The 20,347-nt window shown below is 46.1% G+C and overlaps 1 protein-coding gene across 1 annotated transcript; it reads left to right on the plus strand.

Moving 5' to 3' along the window:
* Window positions 1-17: 17 nt before the first annotated feature.
* On the plus strand, window positions 18-15,138 carry LOC130297960 (oocyte zinc finger protein XlCOF7.1-like). The gene is made up of 7 exons (XM_056550829.1): window positions 18-148; window positions 4,652-4,785; window positions 5,415-5,594; window positions 7,981-8,107; window positions 8,343-8,434; window positions 8,552-8,660; window positions 13,007-15,138. Exons 2-7 carry the CDS (start codon window positions 4,708-4,710, stop codon window positions 14,047-14,049), a joined length of 1,629 nt encoding a protein of 542 aa, XP_056406804.1. The 5' UTR covers window positions 18-148; window positions 4,652-4,707; the 3' UTR covers window positions 14,050-15,138.
* Window positions 15,139-20,347: the final 5,209 nt, after the last annotated feature.

The following is a 20,347-nucleotide window of genomic DNA, read 5'->3' on the forward strand; positions in this document are numbered from 1 at the left end:
TCTGCCCAGAGACCTTCATCCCCCCAACAGCGTTCTGATTGGCCAGAGGTCTAATGGCGGGAAAAGTTCTTTCCTTAAATAGATGAGGTGATTGATGGATCATTCCAGTCTCCCTTATAATAATGGGGCTCACTATGGGGCTACACAGGTATGTGACCATCTTACCTTCACTCCATGTGTATTACTCCATAGTTACCAGTCTGGTGATATATAAAGTCCATAGTGCAGTAATATGATAGAGAACAATGGAGCCAACATCACATGGTACAAGATCATCATAGGGCTCCTAGAGGACGTCCATGTCAGAAGGTCAGTCACCGTGTTTGTTACAGTGTGTCGCCCCAGTAGTGAGGAGATTACATGAGGAGGAGGTTTGTTACAGTGTGTCACCCCAGTAGTAAGGAGATTACATGAGGAGGAGGTTTGTTACAGTGTGTCACCCCAGTAGTGAGGAGATTACATGAGGAGGAGGTTTGTTACAGTGTGTCACCCCAGTAGTGAGGAGATTATATGAGGAGGTTTGTTACAGTGTGCCCCCCCCCCCCCCCCCAGAAGTGAGGAGATTACATGAGGAGGAGGTTTGTTACAGTGTGTCACCCCAGTAGAAGGGAGATTACATGAGGAGGAGGTTTGTTACAGTGTGTCACCCCAGTAGTAAGGAGATTACATGAGAAGGAGGTTTGTTACAGTGTGTCACCCCAGTAGTAAGGAGATTACATGGGGAGGAGGTTTGTTACAGTGTGTCACCCCAGTAGTAAGGAGATTACATGAGGAGTAGGTTTGTTACAGTGTGTCACCCCAGTAGTAAGGAGATTACATGAGGAGGAGGTTTGTTACAGTGTGTCACCCCAGTAGTAAGGAGATTACATGAGGAGGAGGTTTGTTACAGTGTGTCACCCCAGTAGTAAGGAGATTACATGGGGAGGAGGTTTGTTACAGTGTGTCACCCCAGTAGTAAGGAGATTACATGAGGAGGAGGTTTGTTACAGTGTGTCACCCCAGTAGTAAGGCGATTACAGGAGGAGGAGGTTTGTTACAGTGTGTCACCCCAGTAGTAAGGAGATTACATGAGGAGGAGGTTTGTTACAGTGTAACACTCCCATCAGTGTCACCTCTCCAGTCATCACCAGACCCCTCCATTACTGTATAATGTCCCTCCCAGCAGTGTCACCTCTCCAGTCATCACCAGACCTCTCCATTACTGTATAATATCCAGCAGGGTCACCTCTCTAATCATTACCAGACCCCTCCATTACTGTATAATGTCCCAGCAGTGTCACCTCTCCAGTCATCACCAGACCCCTCCATTACTGTATAATGTCCCAGCAGTGTCACCTCTCCAGTCATCACCAGACCCCTCCATTACTGTATAATGTCCCAGCAGTGTCACCTCTCCAGTCATCACCAGACCCCTCCATTACTGTATAATGTCCCAGCAGTGTCACCTCTCCAGTCATCACCAGACCCATCCATTACTGTATAATGTCCCAGCAGTGTCACCTCTCTAATCATCACCAGACCCCTCCATTACTATATAATGTCCCAGCAGGGTCACCTCTCCAGTCATCACCAGACCCCTCCATTACTGTATAATGTCCCAGCAGTGTCACCTCTCCAGTCATCACCAGACCCCTCCATTACTGTATAATGTCCCAGCAGTGTCACCTCTCCAGTCATCACCAGACCCCTCCATTACTGTATAATGTCCCAGCAGTGTCACCTCTCCAGTCATCACCAGACCCCTCCATTACTGTATAATGTCCAGCAGTGTCACCTCTCCAGTCATCACCAGACCCCTCCATTATTGTATAATGTCCCAGCAGGGTCACCTCTCCAGTCATCACCAGACCCCTCCATTACTGTATAATGTCCCAGCAGTGTCACCTCTCCAGTCATCACCAGACCCCTCCATTACTGTATAATGTCCCAGCAGTGTCTCCTCTCCAGTCATCACCAGACCCCCTCCATTACTGTATAATGTCCCAGCAGTGTCACCTCTCCAGTCATCACCAGACCCCTCCATTACTGTATAATGTCCCAGCAGTGTCACCTCTCTAATCATCACCAGACCCCTCCATTACTATATAATGTCCCAGCAGTGTCACCTCTCCAGTCATCACCAGACCCCTCCATTACTGTATAATGTCCCAGCAGTGTCTCCTCTCCAGTCATCACCAGACCCCTCCATTACTGTATAATGTCCCAGCAGTGTCACCTCTCCAGTCATCACCAGACCCCTCCATTACTGTATAATGTCCCAGCAGTGTCACCTCTCCATTCATCACCAGACCCCTCCATTACTGTTTAATGTCCCAGCAGTGTCACCTCTCTAATCATCACCAGACCCCTCCATTACTGTATAATGTCCCAGCAGAGTCACCTCTTTAAACAAACATTCCTATAAGATTTAAAAACCACTTCGGCTCTGCAATTAAGCCCCGCCTACATCTGTCACATGACCATTCTTACAGGTCCTTCACTCAGTATCTTTCCTATTCTACTGAGCTCCGCCCCCACGAGTAATGGTCACATGATTGTGATATCATCACAGGTCCTACATCTCCAGCATTTAGCAGATACAGAGCAGATCCTGGTCGGGCAGTCACTGACAAGAGAATTGCATGAGACGCAGGTTTGTTACAGTGTGTCACCCCATTTGTAAGAAGAATTGCATGAGACGCAGGTTTGTTACAGTGTGTCACCCCATTAGTAAGGAGATTACATGAGGAGGAGGATTGTTACAGTGTGTCACCCCATTAGTAAGGAGATTACATGAGGAGGAGGTTTGTTACAGTGTGTCACCCCATTAGTAAGGAGATTACATGAGGAGGAGGATTGTTACAGTGTGTCACCCCATTAGTAAGGAGATTACATGAGGAGGAGGATTGTTACAGTGTGTCACCCCATTAGTAAGGAGATTACATGAGGAGGGGGTTTGTTAGAGTGTGTCACCCCAGTAGTAAGGAGATTACATGAGGAGGAGGTTTGTTACAGTGTGTCACCCCAGTAGTAAGGAGATTACATGAGGGGAAGGTTTGTTACAGTGTGTCACCCCAGTAGTAAGGAGATTACATGGGGAGGAGGTTTGTTACAGTGTGTCACCCCAGTAGTAATGAGATTACATGAATAGGAGATTTGTTACAGTGTGTCACCCCAGTAGTAAGGAGATTATATGAGGAGGAGGTTTGTTACAGTGTGTCACCCCATTTGTAAGAAGAATACATGAGGAGGAGGTTTGTTACAGTGTGTCACCCCAGTAGTAAGGAGGTTTGTTACACTGTGTCACCCCAGTAGTAAGGAGATTACATGAGGAGGAGGTTTGTTACAGTGTGTCACCCCAGTAGTAAGGAGATTACATGAGGAGGAGGTTTGTTACAGTGTGTCACCCCAGTAGTAAGGAGATTACATGAGGAGGAGGTTTGTTACAGTGTGTCACCCCAGTAGTAAGGAGGTTTGTTACACTGTGTCACCCCAGTAGTAAGGAGATTACATGAGGAGGAGGTTTGTTACAGTGTGTCACCCCAGTAGTAAGGAGATTACATGAGGAGGTTTGTTACACTGTGTCACCCCAGTAGTAAGGAGATTACATGAGGAGGAGGTTTGTTACAGTGTGTCACCCCAGTAGTAAGGAGATTACATGAGGAGGAGGTTTGTTACAGTGTGTCACCCCAGTAGTAAGGAGATTATATGAGGAGGAGGATTGTTACAGTGTGTCACCCCAGTAGTAAGGAGATAACATGAGGAGGGGGTTTGTTACAGTGTGTCACCCCAGTAGTAAGGAGATTACATGGGGAGGAGGTTTGCTACAGTGTGTCACCCCAGTAGTAAGGAGATTACATGAGGAGGAGGGGGTTTGTTACAGTGTGTCACCCCATTTGTAAGAAGAATACATGAGGAGGAGGTTTGTTACAGTGTGTCACCCCAGTAGTAAGGAGATTACACGAGGAGGAGGTTTGTTACAGTGTGTCACCCCATTTGTAAGAAGAATACATGAGGAGGAGGTTTGTTACAGTGTGTCACCCCAGTAGTAAGGAGATTACATGAGGAGGAGGTTTGTTACAGTGTGTCACCCCAGTAGTAAGGAGATTACATGAATAGGAGATTTGTTACAGTGTGTCACCCCAGTAGTAAGGAGATTACATGAGGAGGAGGAGGTTTGTTACAGTGTGTCACCCCAGTAGTAAGGAGATTATATGAGGAGGAGGTTTTTTACAGTGTGTCACCCCAGTAGTAAGGAGATTACATGAGGAGGTTTGTTACACTGTGTCACCCCAGTAGTAAGGAGATTACATGAGGAGGAGGTTTGTTACAGTGTGTCACCCCAGTAGTAAGGAGATTACATGAGGAGGTTTGTTACACTGTGTTACCCCAGTAGTAAGGAGATTACATGAGTGGGAGGTTTGTTACAGTGTGTCACCCCAGTAGTAAGGAGATTACATGAGGAGGAGGTTTGTTACAGTGTGTCACCCCAGTAGTAAGGAGATTACATGAGGAGGAGGTTTGTTACAGTGTGTCACCCCAGTAGTAAGGAGATTACATGAGGAGGAGGTTTGTTACAGTGTGTCATCCCAGTTGCAGGGAGATTACAGGAGGAGAAGTTTTGTTACATTGTGTCGCTGGTTCTATGATTCAGGCTCCTCCTCTTCTTCAGGACTTTCCCCTCCAGCTGATCCAGTTGTCTCCTCTTCTCCTGAATGACCCCCAAGGATGGACAAGGACAGGAATGAGACGACTAAGAGAATATTACACTTCACCTTGGAGATCCTCCACCTGCTGACCGGAGAGGTGAGGTGACCCATCTACATTTCCACCATTGTTGTCCCCATCTACATTTCCACCATTGTTGTCTCCATCTACATTTCCACCATTGTTGTCCCCCCAACTACATTTCCACCATTGTTGTCCCCCCATCTACATTTCCACCATTGTTGTCCCCATCTACATTTCCACTATTGTTGTCCCCCCGTCTACATTTCCACCATTGTTGTCCCCCCGTCTACATTTCCACCATTGTTGTCCCCCCGTCTACATTTCCACCATTGTTGTCCCCCCGTCTACATTTCCACCATTGTTGTCCCCCCGTCTACATTTCCACCATTGTTGTCCCCCCGTCTACATTTCCACCATTGTTGTCCCCCCCGTCTACATTTCCACCATTGTTGGCCCCCCGTCTACATTTCCACCATTGTTGGCCCCCCATCTACATTTCCACCATTGTTGGCCCCCCATCTACATTTCCACCATTGTTGGCCCCCATCTATGTTCTGGATGTCTCTTTGTAGGTGAGATCTCCAGAACTGACCCCAGTATTCCAGATGTGCTCACTAGAGCTCTATACAGGGGGCACAATCTCCTCTTTGTAATGGGGGAGGAAAACTGGGGTCAGTCCCCTCATTGTCTCTCTCCATACACAGGATTACACCATAGTGAAGAAGACATGGGGGGAGTGTGTGGCCCCCAGAAGCCATCTCCAGGAGTCAGGAGGACAGAGCAGGGCCCGGGGCCCCATCATGGAGCCTCCACCTCACTCACTGATACATGAGGAGAAGATCCTAGAACTCATCCACAGGATCACTGAGCTGCTGACTGGAGAGGTGACCCTGCTGGGACATTATGCAGTAATGGAGGGGTCTGGTGATGACTGGAGAGGTGACCCTGCTGGACATTATACAGTAATGGAGGGGTCTGGTGATGATTAGAGAGGTGACACTGCTGGGACATTATACAGTAGTAGAGGGGTCTGGTGATGACTGGAGAGGTGACACTGCTGGGACATTATACAGTAAGGGAGGGATCTGGTGATGACTGGAGAGGTGACCCTGCTGGACATTATACAGTAATGGAGGGATCTGGTGATTAGAGAGGTGACACTGCTGGGCCATTATACAGTAGTAGAGGGGTCTGGTGATGACTGGAGAGGTGACCCTGCTGGACATTATACAGTAATGGAGGGGTCTTGTGATGACTGGAGAGGTGACACTGCTGGGACATTATACAGTATTGGAAGGATCTGGTGATGATTAGAGAGGTGACACTGCTGGGACATTATACAGTAATGGAGGAGTCTGGTGATGACTGGAGAGGTGACACTGCTGGGACATTATACAGTAATGGAGGGGTCTGGTGATGACTGGAGAGGTGACACTGCTGGGACATACAGTAATGGACAGGTCTGATGATGACTGGAGAGGTGACACTGCTGGGACATTATACAATAATGGAGGGGTCTTGTGATGACTGGAGCGGTGACACTGCTGGGACATTATACAGTAATGGAGGGGTCTGGTGATGACTTGAGAGGTGACACTGCTGGGACATTATACAGTAATGGAGGGGTCTGGTGATGACTTGAGAGGTGACACTGCTGGGACATTATACAGTAATGGAGGGGTCTGGTGATGCTTAAACAGGTGACACTACTGGGACATTATACAGTAATGGAGGGGTCTGGTGATGATTAGAGAGGTGACACTGTTGGGACATTATACAGTAATGGAGGGGTCTGGTGATGACTGGATAGGTGACACTGCTGGAACATTATGCAGTAATGGAGGGGTCTGGTGATGATTAGAGAGGTGACACTGCTGGGACATTATATAGTAATGGAGGGGCCTGGTGATGACTGAAGAGGTGACACTGCTGGGACATTATACAGTAATTGAGGGGTCTGGTGATGACTGGAGAGGTGACACTGCTGGGACATTATACAGTAATGGAGGGGTCTGGTGATGATCGGAGAGGTGACACTGCTGGGACATTATACAGTAATGGAGGGGTCTGGTGATGACTGGAGAGGTGACACTGCTGGGACATTATACTGTAATGGAGGGGTCTGGTGATGATTAGAGAGGTGACACTGCTGGGACATCATACAGTAATGGAGGGGTCTGGTGATGACTGGAGAGGTAACCCTGCTGGGACATTGTTACTCCGAGCGCTCCGGGTTCCCGCTCCTCCCCGGAGCGCTCGCAGCGTTCTCCTGTTCGCAGCGCCCCTGTCAGACCCGCTGACCGGGAGCGCTGCGGTAATGTCCCTAGCCGTGATGCGAGCCGGCTCGCTTACCAGACTCGTTCCCCTTCTGTGCTGTCCCGGCGCGCGCGGCCCCGCTCCCTAGGGCGCGTGCGCGCGCCGGCTCTTTAAGATTTAAAGGGCCAGTGCACCAGTGATTGGTGCCTGGCCCAATCAGTCTAATTAGCTTATACCTGCTCCCTGTCCATATTACCTCACTTCCCCTGCACTTCCTGGCCGGATCTTGTTGCCATTGTGCCAGTGAAAGCGTTTCCTTGTGTGTTCCTAGCCTGTGTTCCTGACCTCTTGCCGTTGCCCCTGACTACGATCCTTGCTGCCTGCCCTGACCTTCTGCTACGTCCGACCTTGCTCTTGCCTAATCCCTTGTACCCCGCCTATCTCAACAGTCAGAGAGGTTGAGCCGTTGCCGGTGGATACGACCTGGTTGCTACCGCCGCTGCAAGACCATCCCGCTTTGCGGCGGGCTCTTGTGAAAACCAGTAGCAACTTAGAACCGGTCCACCAACACGGTCCACGCCAATCCCTCTCTGACACAGAGGATCCACATCCAGCCTGCCGAATCATAACAGACATTATACAGTAATGGAGGGGTCTGGTGATGATTAGAGAGGTGACACTGCTGGGACATTATACAGTAATGGAGGGGTCTGGTGATGACTGGAGAGGTGACACTGCTGGGACATTATACAGTAATGGAGGGGTCTGGTGATGGTTAGAGAGGTGACACTGCTGGGACATTATATAGTAATGGAGGGGTCTGGTGATGATTAGAGAGGTGACCCTGCTGGGACATTATACAGTAATGGAGGGGTCTGGTGATGACTGGAGAGGTGACACTGCTGGGACATTATACAGTAATGGAGGGCTCTGGTGATGATTAGAGAGGTGACACTGCTGGGACATAATACAGTAATGGAGGGGTCTGGTGATGACGGTATCATTGTGTGTCAGGTTCTTATAAGGTGTCAGGATGTGGCGGTCTATTTCTCCATGGAGGAATGGGAGTATGTAGAAGGACACAAGGATCTGTACCAGGACATAGTCATGATGGAGGATCACCGACCCCTCACATCACACGGTAAGAAGAGACATATATATATATATATATATATATATATATATATATATATATATATAATTATATATATATATATATATATATATATATATATATATATATATATATATATATATATAATAATATATATATATATATAATAATATATATATATATATATATATCACTCTCACTACCTAGTAACATAGAAATCTATCCAGCACTGATGTAGTCATTCCCTGTGTGTTCCCTACAGATGGAGTCATTGATAGAAATCCACCCGAGAGGTGTCCCTGCCCTCTGTATTCCCAGGACTGTCCAGAGGGAAATGTCCCAGAGAAGCATCAGGTAGATGAGTCTGATCCTATATCTCTATAGGGGGGTCCTGCAGTCATAGATTTTGGGGGTCTCCGTTGCTCCTCCTGTCTGCTGTATTGTAGTGAATTGTTCTATATGTCACATCAGGGGGGAGATCTGACTAATAATAAAGTGGAGGATGAAGAAGAGAGGATGAGCGGCCATCACCCGTGTATGAGGGAAGTGAAGGAGGAAATTCCAGGAGGTGTTACCCCAGGTATGTAATAATGCCAGGAGGTGTTACCCCAGGTATGTAATAATGCCAGGAGGTGTTACCCCAGGTATGTAATAATGCCAGGAGGTGTTACCCCAGGTATGTAATAATTCCAGGAGGTGTTAACCCCAGGTATGTAATAATGCCAGGAGGTGTTACCCCCAGGTATGTAATAATTCCAGGAGGTGTTACCCCCAGGTATGTAATAATTCCAGGAGGTGTTACCCCCAGGTATGTAATAATTCCAGGAGGTGTTACCCCAGGTATGTAATAATGCCAAGAGGTGTTACCCCAGGGATGTAATAATGGATTACAGAGGGAATTCAGAGGTTTCTTCAGGGGAGGCTCCACCTTAGATCTTTATTACATTAACCCTTCAGGCCCCAGTGATCCCCTGTGTTATGTATAGTCAGGACCTGAGGGAGGTGACTGCACATAGAGGTTCTCTCCGGGATCCTGCCTGTGGGGGTCCTGCCTGTGGGGGTCCTGCCTGTGGGGGGTCCTGTCTGTGGGGGGGTCCTGTCTGTGGGGGGTCCTGTCTGTGGGGGGTCCTGTCTGTGGGGGGTCCTGTCTGTGGGGGGTCCTGTCTGTGGGGGGTCCTGTCTGTGGGGGGTCCTGTCTGTGGGGGGTCCTGTCTGTGGGGGGTCCTGTCTGTGGGGGGTCCTGTCTGTGGGGGGTCCTGCCTGTGGGGGGTCCTGCCTGTGGGGGTCCTGCCTGTGGGGGGGTCCTGCCTGTGGGGGGGTCCTGCCTGTGGGGGGGTCCTGCCTGTGTGGGGTCTTGCCTGTGGGGGGTCTTGCCTGTGGGGGGTCTTGCCTGTGGGGGGTCCTGTCTGTGGTCAGGGAGGACAGAAACCTCCCGTGGAGCAGAAGGCTTACAACTTGCATGTACTCAGCCAAGGCTTTATTAGGCTTTTTCTGTTTCCTGCATCGATCCCTGTTATATCTTAGCTGGGTCTTATCAGATCCCTATTATACACTGCTCAAAAAACTAAAGGTAACCTTGCGATAACACATCCTAGATCTGAATGACAACAAAATCACACACAAATTATCAATGGAAATGAAATGTATTAACCCATGGAGGTCTGGATATGGAGTCACACTCAAAATCACAGTGGAAAACCCCACTACAGGCTGATCCAACTTTATGTAATGTCCTTAATACAAGTCCTAATGAGGCTCAGTAGTGTGTGTGGCCTCCACGTGCCCGTATGACCTCCCCGCCTGGGCATGCTCCTGATGAGGTGGAGGATGGTCTCCTGAGGGATGTCCTCCCAGACCTGGACTAAAGCATCCGCCAACTCCTGGACAGTCTGTGGTCGATGGAGCGAGACGTCCCAGATGTGCTCAGTCGGATTCAGGGGAACGGGCGGCCAGTCCATAGCATCAATGCCTTCCTCTTGTAGGAACTGCTGACCCACTCCAGCCACATGAGGTCTAGCATTGTCTTGTATTAGGAGGAACCCAACCGCACCAGCATATGGTCTCACAAGGGGTCTGAGGATCTCATCTCGGTACCTAATGGCAGTCAGGCTACCTCTGGCAAGAACATGGAGGGCTGTGCGGTCCCCAAAGAAATGCCACCCCACTCTGACCCACTGCCAAACCGGTCATGCTGGAGTATGTTGCAGGCAGCAGAACGTTCTCCACGGCGTCTCCAGACTCTGTCACGTCTGTCACATGTGCTCAGTGTGAACCTGCTTTCATCTGTGAAGAGTACAGGGTGCCAGTGGCGAATTTGCCAGTCTTGGTGTTCTCTGGCAAATGCCAAACGTCCTGTAAGCACAACCCCCACCTGTGGACGTCGGGCCCTCATACCACCCTCATGGAGTCTGTTTCTGACCATTTGAGTGGACACATGCACATTTGTGTCCTGCTGGAGGTCATTTTGCAGGGCTCTGGCAGTGCTCCTCCTGCTCCTCCTTGCACAAAGGCGGAGGTAGCGGTCCTGCTGCTGGGTTGTTTCCCTCCTACGGCCTCCTCCACGTCTCCTGATGTACTGTCCTGTCTCCTGGTAGCACCTCCATGCTCTGGACACTACGCTGACAGACACAGCAAACCTTCTTGCCACAGCTCGCATTGATGTGCCATCCTGGATGAGAGACTTGTGTGAAAGCACCGCCAGCATTCAAAAGTGACCAAAACATCAGCCAGGAAGCATAGGAACTGAAAAGTGGTCTGTGGTCACCACCTGCAGAACCACTCCTTTATTGGGGTTGTCTGGCTAATTGACAATCAATTTCACATGGAACAGAAAACAGGGTGGAAATTATAGGCAATCAGTGTTCTTCCTGAGTGGACAGTGGGATTTCACACAAGTGTCAGTGACTTGGAGTTACATTGTGTTGTTTAATGTTACCTTTATATTTTGAGCAGTGTATCTTAGCTGTTATATCTTTACTGGGTCTTATATCTTAGCTGGGTCTTATCAGATCCCTCTTATATCTTAGCTGGATCTTATCAGATCCTGTTATATCTTAGCTGGATCTTATCAGATCCCTCTTATATCTTGGCTGGGTCTTATCAGATCCTGTTATATCTTAGCTGGGTCTTATCAGATCCTCTTATATCTTAGCTGGGTCTTATCAGATCCTGTTATATCTTAGCTGGGTCTTATCAGATCCCTCTTATATCTTAGCTGGGTCTTATCAGATCCTGTTATATCTTAGCTGGGTCTTATCAGATCCCTGTTATATCTTAGCTGGGTCTTATCAGATCCTGTTATATCTTAGCTGGGTCTTATCAGATCCCTCTTATATCTTAGCTGGGTCTTATCAGATCCTGTTATATCTTAGCTGGGTCTTATCAGATCCTGTTATATCTTAGCTGGGTCTTATCAGATCCCTGTTATATCTTAGCTGGGTCTTATCAGATCCTGTTATATCTTAGCTGGGTCTTATCAGATCCTCTTATATCTTAGCTGGGTCTTATCAGATCCTGTTATATCTTAGCTGGGTCTTATCAGATCCTCTTATATCTTAGCTGGGTCTTATCAGATCCCTCTTATATCTTAGCTGGGTCTTATCAGATCCTGTTATATCTTAGCTGGGTCTTATCAGATCCTCTTATATCTTAGCTGGGTCTTATCAGATCCCTCTTATATCTTAGCTGCATCTTATCAGATCCTGTTATATCTTAGCTGGGTCTTATCAGATCCTGTTATATCTTAGCTGGGTCTTATCAGATCCTGTTATATCTTAGCTGGGTCTTATCAGATCCTGTTATATCTTAGCTGGGTCTTACCAGATCCTCTTATATCTTAGTTGGGTCTTATCAGATCCTCTTATATCTTAGCTGGGTCTTATCAGATCCCTGTTATATCTTAGCTAGGTCTTATCAGATCCTGTTATATCTTAGCTGGGTCTTATCAGATCCTCTTATATCTTAGCTGGGTCTTATAAGATCCTGTTATATCTTAGCTGGATCTTATCAGATCCTGTTATATCTTAGCTGGGTCTTATCAGATCCCTCTTATATCTTAGCTGGGTCTTATCAGATCCCTCTTATATCTTAGCTGGGTCTTATCAGATCCTCTTATATCTTAGCTGGGTCTTATCAGATCCCTCTTATATCTTAGCTGGGTCTTATCAGATCCTCTTATATCTTAGCTGGGTCTTATCAGATCCTGTTATATCTTAGCTGGGTCTTATCAGATCCCTCTTATATCTTAGCTGGGTCTTATCAGATCCTCTTATATCTTAGCTGGGTCTTATCAGATCCTCTTATATCTTAGCTGGGTCTTATCAGATCCTCTTATATCTTAGCTGGGTCTTATCAGATCCTCTGATATCTTAGCTGGGTCTTATCAGATCCTCATATCTTAGCTGGGTCTTATCAGATCCTGTTATATCTTAGCTGGGTCTTATCAGATCCCTCTTATATCTTAGCTGGGTCTTATCAGATCCTGTTATATCTTAGCTGGGTCTTATCAGATCCCTCTTATATCTTAGCTGGGTCTTATCCTTAATACTATGTCCGCTTGCCAGGCACTACTCATGCTGATCCCACATTCAGCAAATGTCCAGTTTCCGTTAGAGCAGGCAGGCACAGTCAGAGGCTCAGCTTCATGGCGGGTTTGACGAGTGATGTCCTCTTGCGTAGCTCCTCGATGTGGTGTCATTCGTCAGTCTCAGCAGCGACTCCAGGTCACTGATTGTACCCACTTAATAACAGTGACCAGCGGTGGCTGCTGCTGATGTTCCTGCCACACACCTGGGGACCGTGGACCACACACTAATTTGTCATATAAGTAATTTAGAGAATATGTATAAGTACTGTATCCACCTGTGTTTAGGGAAATTATGAAAATCTGCATCAGTGTTATTGACTAATGTGATTTTATCCCAACAGGAAATTTCAATAACATTAAGGAAAATGTCATATCTGTGAGTGATAAAGGAGAAGATGGAGAGATCATGGACCGCTCCTCAGGAGAAGATGGAGAGATCATGGAGCGCTCCTCAGGAGAAGATGGAGAGATCATGGAGCGCTTCTCAGGAGAAGATGGAGAGATCATGGAGCGCTTCTCAGGAGAAGATGGAGAGATCATGGAGCGCTCCTCAGGAGAAGATGGAGAGATCATGGAGCGCTCCTCAGGAGAAGACCTCCTTACCCCTAATGTCCATCCAGATCTATCATATAATAATCCCCCTGATCATGGGGAACTTTCTCCTGACCAACCACACATTGTTATCATAGAAACAGATCAGAATGGCGGGACAGGTTTTCACTGTGATGAATGTGGGAAATATTTCAGAAATATTTTAGGTCTCTTTAAACACAAAAAAAGTCATGAAAGAATAAAGCCATATCCGTGTTTAGAATGTGGGAAATGTTTTACAGATAAATCAACTCTTGTTAGACATGCGAGAATTCACACAGGAGAGAAGCCGTATTCATGTTCAGAATGTGGGAAACGTTTTACAGATAAATCGGCACTCATTACACACAGGAGAATTCACACAGGAGAAAATCCATATTCATGTTTAGAATGTGGGAAATGCTGTTTAACGCAATCACATCTTGTTATACACGAGAGAAGTCACACAGGAGAGAGGCCATATTCATGCTCCACTTGTGGGAAAAGTTATACACAGAAATCACATCTTGTTACTCATGAGAAAAGTCACACAGGAGAGAAGCCGTATCCATGCTCAGAATGTGGGAAATGCTTTTCATATAAATCGCACCTTGTTACACACGTGAGGCTTCATACAGGAGAGATGCCATTTTCATGTTCGGAATGTGGGAAATGTTTTTCTGATAAAGCAAATTATGGTAAGCATATGAGAAGCCACACAGGTGTGAAACCGTATTCATGTTCAGAATGTGGGAAATGCTTTATGAAAAAAACTAATCTTGTTAAACATGAGAGAAGTCATACAGGGGATTAGCTGTATTTGTGTTCAGGATGTGGGAAATGTTTTGCAGGAAAAAAAATCTGATCTTGTTAGACATGAGAAGTCATACAGGAGAGAAGCCAAATTGTAAAATAAACGGGAAGGTCCTGCTCCAAGCCCTTGTCTCGGAAGAAGAGAAAAGTTTGCGGGACTATTCTAAGCCGAATTGGAGCTCCAGTACTCACAATCTATACTTAGCACATTTATACAGTGAGGATGGAAACTGGAGGAAACCCACACACAAGCTCCATATAGATGTTACCCCGCTTGGATGTGAGTCCAGGGCCCCAGCGCTACAACATTCTTTTTCCATGTTGAGCTCTCAATGTTTATTCTTCAGTCATTCAATATATAAAGATAAAGGTTGATGGAATCAATAAGCATTAACACATTAATAAAAAGGGATTAAATTCCCAGAGGCTCCTTGATATAACGTTGTAAAAAAAAATAAAACAAAAAAAGGTAAATTTTATGGAATTCAGTTAATTTCTGCATTGATTATTAGAAAAGAAACAGAAAGTTCTATCTGCAGCCAATGGACTCTCAACCTTCAAAAAAACAAAAAATACAAAGTGCCATGAAAATGTAGCTCCCAACGTGTTTCTGTTGTTTGTAAATACAGCATCTTCAGGGGGAAAACTGGTTTGTTATAGTGAATACAGATTTTCAATATAGTTGCTAGATAGGTACCGGGAAAGAAGTAATATACTGCACAAATAAATGCACCAATGTGCCGCATATGACAAGTTTCTGTTTAGCACCAGCACATAATAACCATGCAGAATCTAAGAATGAGCAACCAGTTTCTCCCCTGAAGACGTATTTACTAACAGAAACACGTTGGAATCTACAGTGAATTGATTTAAGGTCGTCTGGTGGTGCGTCACACGGACACCCAAATCAGCGTAAGAATTTTGACAACTGTTGTGTATGACCGCAGGTTGTGTGCCAGCGTCAGATTTTCACGTTCTTTGAGTTTTATTCTTTAAGTGTTATTCTTTTTATATGTAAACCAATTAAGTTACGTTTTATACTTCTATTTGATATTTTTGGATTTTGCATTGACCACTAATAAAATGTGGACTGACTGTGTTTGTTTATAAATGTAACAATGTTAATATGACACACAAGCTGTTGGACTCTTCATGTGGAACTCTGGCGGAAAACATTTTATGATTTGTAAATTACTTCTATTTAAAAATCTTAATCCTTCCAATAGTTATCAGTTGCTGTATGCTCCACAGGAAGTTCTTTTCTTTTTGGAATTTCTCAGCTGACACCTCTGTCTGTGTCAGGAACTGTCCATAGAAGGAGCAAATCCCCATAGCAAACCTCTCCTGCTCTGAACAGTTCCTGGCATGGACCAAGGTGTCAGCAGAGAGCAATGTGGTCAGCCAGAAAAGAAATTCAGAAAGAAAAGAACTTCCTCTGTAGTATACAGCAGCTCATAACTACTGGAAGGATTAATAATTTCCAAATCTGTTTAACTTTCTGGAACCAGTTGATTAACCTGTTGGGGATGAAGGATGTACCTGTACACCCTTTGCCCGCTCCCTTTCTACAACTCGGGGTCAGGCCGTGACCCTGCATCATAGCGGGTTGGGCCCGGCCTCTAACAATGGCCGGGACCCGTGGCTAATAGCGCTCGTCTAAAGTAAAAAAATATTATTCCCGGCAGCTCAGGCGGGCTGATGAGGACCACCGCGGTGTCCTGATCAGCTGTACGGACACGAGGAGGGTCCTTCTTACCTGCCTGAGATCCAGGCAGGAGCAGTAAAGCGGTGATAACACTGATCAATGCTATGCTATGGCATAGATTGATCCGTATGAGAGATCAGTGTAATGCATGTTATAGCCCCTAGAGGGAGCTGCATAAAAATAGTAAATCATTTAACCCCTCTCCTAATAAAAGTTTGAATCCCAACCATTTTCCAATAAAAAAAAACTGTGTAAATAAAAATAAACATAAAAAATATATCATTAATTAAACCGCTCGGTCAATGGTGTACGCACAAAAAAATCCCAAAATAGCAGATTTTTGGTCACTTTTTATACCATAAAATTTTTTATAAAAAGCGATCAAAATGTCAGATCAAAAAAATGGTACCAATAAAAACTTCAGATCACGGTGCAAAAAATGATCCCTCATACCGCCCCATACGCAGAAAAATAAAAAAAAGTTATAGGGGACGATTTTTAAACATTTAATTTTCCTGCATGTAGTTATGATTTTTTCTAGAAGTGCGACAATATCAAACCTATATAAGTCGGGGATCATTTTAATTGTATGGACCTACAGAATAAAGAGAAGGGGGCATTTTTACCAAAAAATATACTGCATAAAAAACAGAAGCCCCAAAAAGATACAAAAAGGCGTTTTTTTTTTTTCAATTTTGTCGCACAATGATTTCTTGGTAAATTGACTGATGTCTTTACAAAGTAGAATTGGTGGCGCAAAAAATAAGCCTCATCTGGATTTTTAGGTGGAAAATAGGGTTATGGGAAAGGGAAAAAACGAAAGTGCAAAAATGGAAAAATCCTCCATCCCCAAAGGTCTAAGAATTTTATTTTTTCCACCGGAGTCCCCCTTTTAAGTACATTGAGTAAATACCCACAATACAGGGAGAAAATGGTAAGTGAACATATACATTTTATAACGTGATCCCTTTTAGAAGGGTGCGCCCCCCCGATGTATGACAGAATGTTTTATTGCACCTGTGCTATGTACTGTACGGGCATTTTTTAGGGGCCTAAGGTCATAGATACATCAGCAAAGCTGCTTCCTGGGTGGGGCTTAATGGGGGAGAAGGGGGCCTGAAAAAGTCTTGCATACATATGCTGAAAAGGGTGATAAAATACAAGTATAATACAAAGTATCTAGATAGATTGGGGATGGATGAGGGATCGGTGTGGAAGGTATTTTGCATATAATGTACTATATATAACATTACTATCCACGTGAAAGGGTTAATTACTATGTCATGTAGTATACAATACATTTGTTCAAGGTGCAAAGTGACGCAGACTGCTGCCATAAACACCTAACCCTACATGTGACGGACATAGTTACATCGTATCCAAAGGATCGGGGATAAGATGTCTGATCCCGAGGGACCCCTGCGATCTCTCCTGCAGCACCCGACACCCAGAGTGAACTCCGCTTCCTGCCTGATGACTGGTGATGCAGGGGCTGGAGGCTTGTGAAGTCACGCCCCCGCCCCCTTGTGATGTCACGGCCCGGCCCCCTCAATACAAGACTATGGGAGGGGGCGTGGCCGTGACGGCATGAGTCTCCAGCCCCTGCATCGCCAGTCATGAGGCACGAAGCGAAGTTCACTCCATGCACCAGATGTCGGGTGCTGCAGGAGAGATCACGGGGGTTCCCAGCGGCAGGACCCCCGCGATCAGACGTCTAATCCCCTATCCTAAGATGTCCAGGGGCGGAGTACCCCTTTAAGTTACAATTAAGACTTATGGATTATCATGACAGCACCACCATGACATTGCCCCCTACAGCTCTAATAGGAACAGGAAACTGAGAGGTTATAAAGGCCCCTACCCACACTTTAGCCATCTAGAAATAGAGTTCTTGGATGTTTTTTTGCCCTCTTTGGGTCATTAAAGGGGCACTCCGGCAAGAAACATCTTATCCCCTATCCAAAGGATATATCCACTGGGGACCCCCGGCATCAGACAACTTATCCCCTATCCTTTGTATAGGGGACAAGATGTTTTTCGCCGGAGTACCCCTTTAAAATTGAAGAAAAGATTAGAGTGTATTCTCCAAGGTTTAGTAATTTCAAGGTAACGAACAACAGACCTTTTGGGGTCGCAGGACGCCCGTTGGAAATCCGGGGGGGGGGGGGGGTTTAAAGTTCGGTTCCCCCGCTCTGCCACCCATAGCAGAGCGGGGAACTGTGCTGGGAGCGGCGGCGATCCTTGCAACTGAGGAAGCCAGGTGGGTTGTTGCCTAGTGGTCTCTAATCTGTAGCCCTCCAGATGTTGCAGAACTACAACTCCCAGCATGTACTGATCGCCGAAGGGCATGCTGGGAGTTGTAGTTATGCAACAGCTGGAGGCACACAACTACAACTCCCAGCATGCCGAGACAGCCGTTTGCTGTCTGGACATGCTGGGAGTTGTAGTTTTGAAAGATATAGAGGGCCACGGTTTAGAAACCACCTCACAGTGATCTCCAAACTGTACCCCTCTAAATCTTGCATAACTACAACTCCCAGCATGCCCTTCGGTGATCAGTACATGCTGGGAGTTGTATCACTCAAGGTTTTCCAACCAGTGTGCCTCCAGCTGTTGCAAAAATACAACTCCCAGCATGCACAGTCTGTCAGTGCATGCTGGGAGTTGTATTCTTGCAACAGCTGGAGGTCCCCCCCCCCCCCCCCCCATGTACAGGGTAAATTTACACAGGGGGTTTACAGTGAGTTTCTGAGTTTCCTGCTTCAGGTTTGAGCTGCGGCAAATTTTCTGCCGCAGCTCAGACTCCTAGCGGGAAACTCACCGTAAACCCCCCCGCCACTGCAAATGTATCCTAAAAACACTTCACTACACTACACAACACTAAAGCTAAATAAAGGGTAAAACACTACATATACATCCCTTACACTGCCCCCCCCCCCCCCAAATAAAAATGAAAACATATCATACACTAGTGTTTCCAAAACGAAGCCTCCAGCTGTTGCAAAACAACAACTCCCAGCATTTCCGGACAGCCACTGACTGTCCAGGCATGCTGGCAGTTTAGCAACTTTCTTCTATACATGTTAAGGTCCTTTAACCTTTCCTGGTAAGTTTTATCCTGCAATCCATGTACTAGTTTAGTATCTTCTCTGAACTCTCTCTAGAGAATCTATATCCTTCTGGAGATACGGCCTCCAGTACTGAGCACAATACTCGAAGTGAGGCCTCACCAGTGTTCTGTACAGTGGCATGAGCACCTTCCTCTACTGCTTATACCTCTCCCTATACATCCATGAGCACTTCTCTCTGCTGCTTATACCTCTTCCTATACACCCATGAGCACTTCTCTCTTTCTACTGCTTATACCTCTCCCTATACATCTATGAGGACTTCTCTCTTTCTACTGCTTATACCTCTCCCTAAACATCCATGGGCACTTCTCTCTTTCTACTGCTTATACCTCTCCCTATACATTATGAGCACTTCTCTCTACTGCTTATATCTCTCCCTATACACCCATGAGCACTTCTCTCTGCTGCTTATACCTCTCCCTATACAGCCATGAGCACTTCTCTCTGCTGCTTATATCTCTCCCTATACACCCATGAGCACTTCTCTCTGCTGCTTATACCTCTCCCTATACACCCATGAGCATTTCTCTCTGCTTCTTATACCTCTCCCTATACACCCATGAGCACTTCTCTCTACTGCTTATACCTCTCCCTATACACCCATGAGCACTTCTCTCTACTGCTTATACCTCTCCCTATACATTCATGAGCACTTCTCTTTCTACTGCTTATGCCTCTCCCTATACACCCATGAGCACTTCCCTCTTTCTACTGCTTATACCTCTCCCTATACACCCATGAGCACTTCTCTCTTTCTACTGCTTATACCTCTCCCTATACACCCATGAGTACTTCTCTTTTTCTACTGCTTATACCTCTCCCTATACACCCATGAACACTTCTCTCTTTCTACTGCTTATACCTCTCCCTATACACCCATGAGCACTTTTCTCTTTCTACTGCTTATACCTCTCCCTTTCCACCCATGAGCACTTCTCTTTTTCTACTGCTTATACCTCTCCCTATACACCCATGAGCACTTCTCTTTTTCTACTGCTTATACCTCTCCCTATACACCCATGAGCACTTCTCTCTTTCTACTGCTTATACCTCTCCCTATACACCCATGAGCACTTCTCTTTACTGCTTATACCTCTCCCTATACATCCATGAGCACTTCTGTCTACTGCTTATACCTATCCCTATACATCCATGAGCACTTCTCTTTCTACTGCTTATACCTCTCCCTATACATCCATGAGCACTTCTCTCTTTCTACTGCTTATACCTCTCCCTATACACCCATGAGCGCTTCCTTCTTTCTACTGCTTATACCTCTCCCTATACATTATGAGCACTTCTCTCTACTGCTTATATCTCTCCCTATACACCCATGAGCACTTCTCTCTGCTGCTTATACCTCTCCCTATACACCCATGAGCACTTCTCTCTGCTGCTTATACCTCTCCCTATACACCCATGAGCACTTCTCTCTGCTGCTTATACCTCTCCCTATACACCCA

The sequence above is a fragment of the Hyla sarda genome (assembly GCF_029499605.1).
Source record: "Hyla sarda isolate aHylSar1 chromosome 1 unlocalized genomic scaffold, aHylSar1.hap1 SUPER_1_unloc_12, whole genome shotgun sequence".
NCBI classification, from domain to species: domain Eukaryota; kingdom Metazoa; phylum Chordata; class Amphibia; order Anura; family Hylidae; genus Hyla; species Hyla sarda.

Excerpts from the sequence above, each read along its gene's own strand:
- LOC130297960 (XM_056550829.1), top strand. The coding sequence starts at position 4,708 with ATGGACAAGGACAGGAATGAGACGACTAAGAGAATATTACACTTCACC. Across the intron at positions 5,595-7,980 it reads CTGAGCTGCTGACTGGAGAG|GTTCTTATAAGGTGTCAGGA; the intron begins GTGACCCTGCTG and ends ATTGTGTGTCAG. Across the intron at positions 8,435-8,551 it reads ATGTCCCAGAGAAGCATCAG|GGGGGAGATCTGACTAATAA; the intron begins GTAGATGAGTCT and ends ATGTCACATCAG.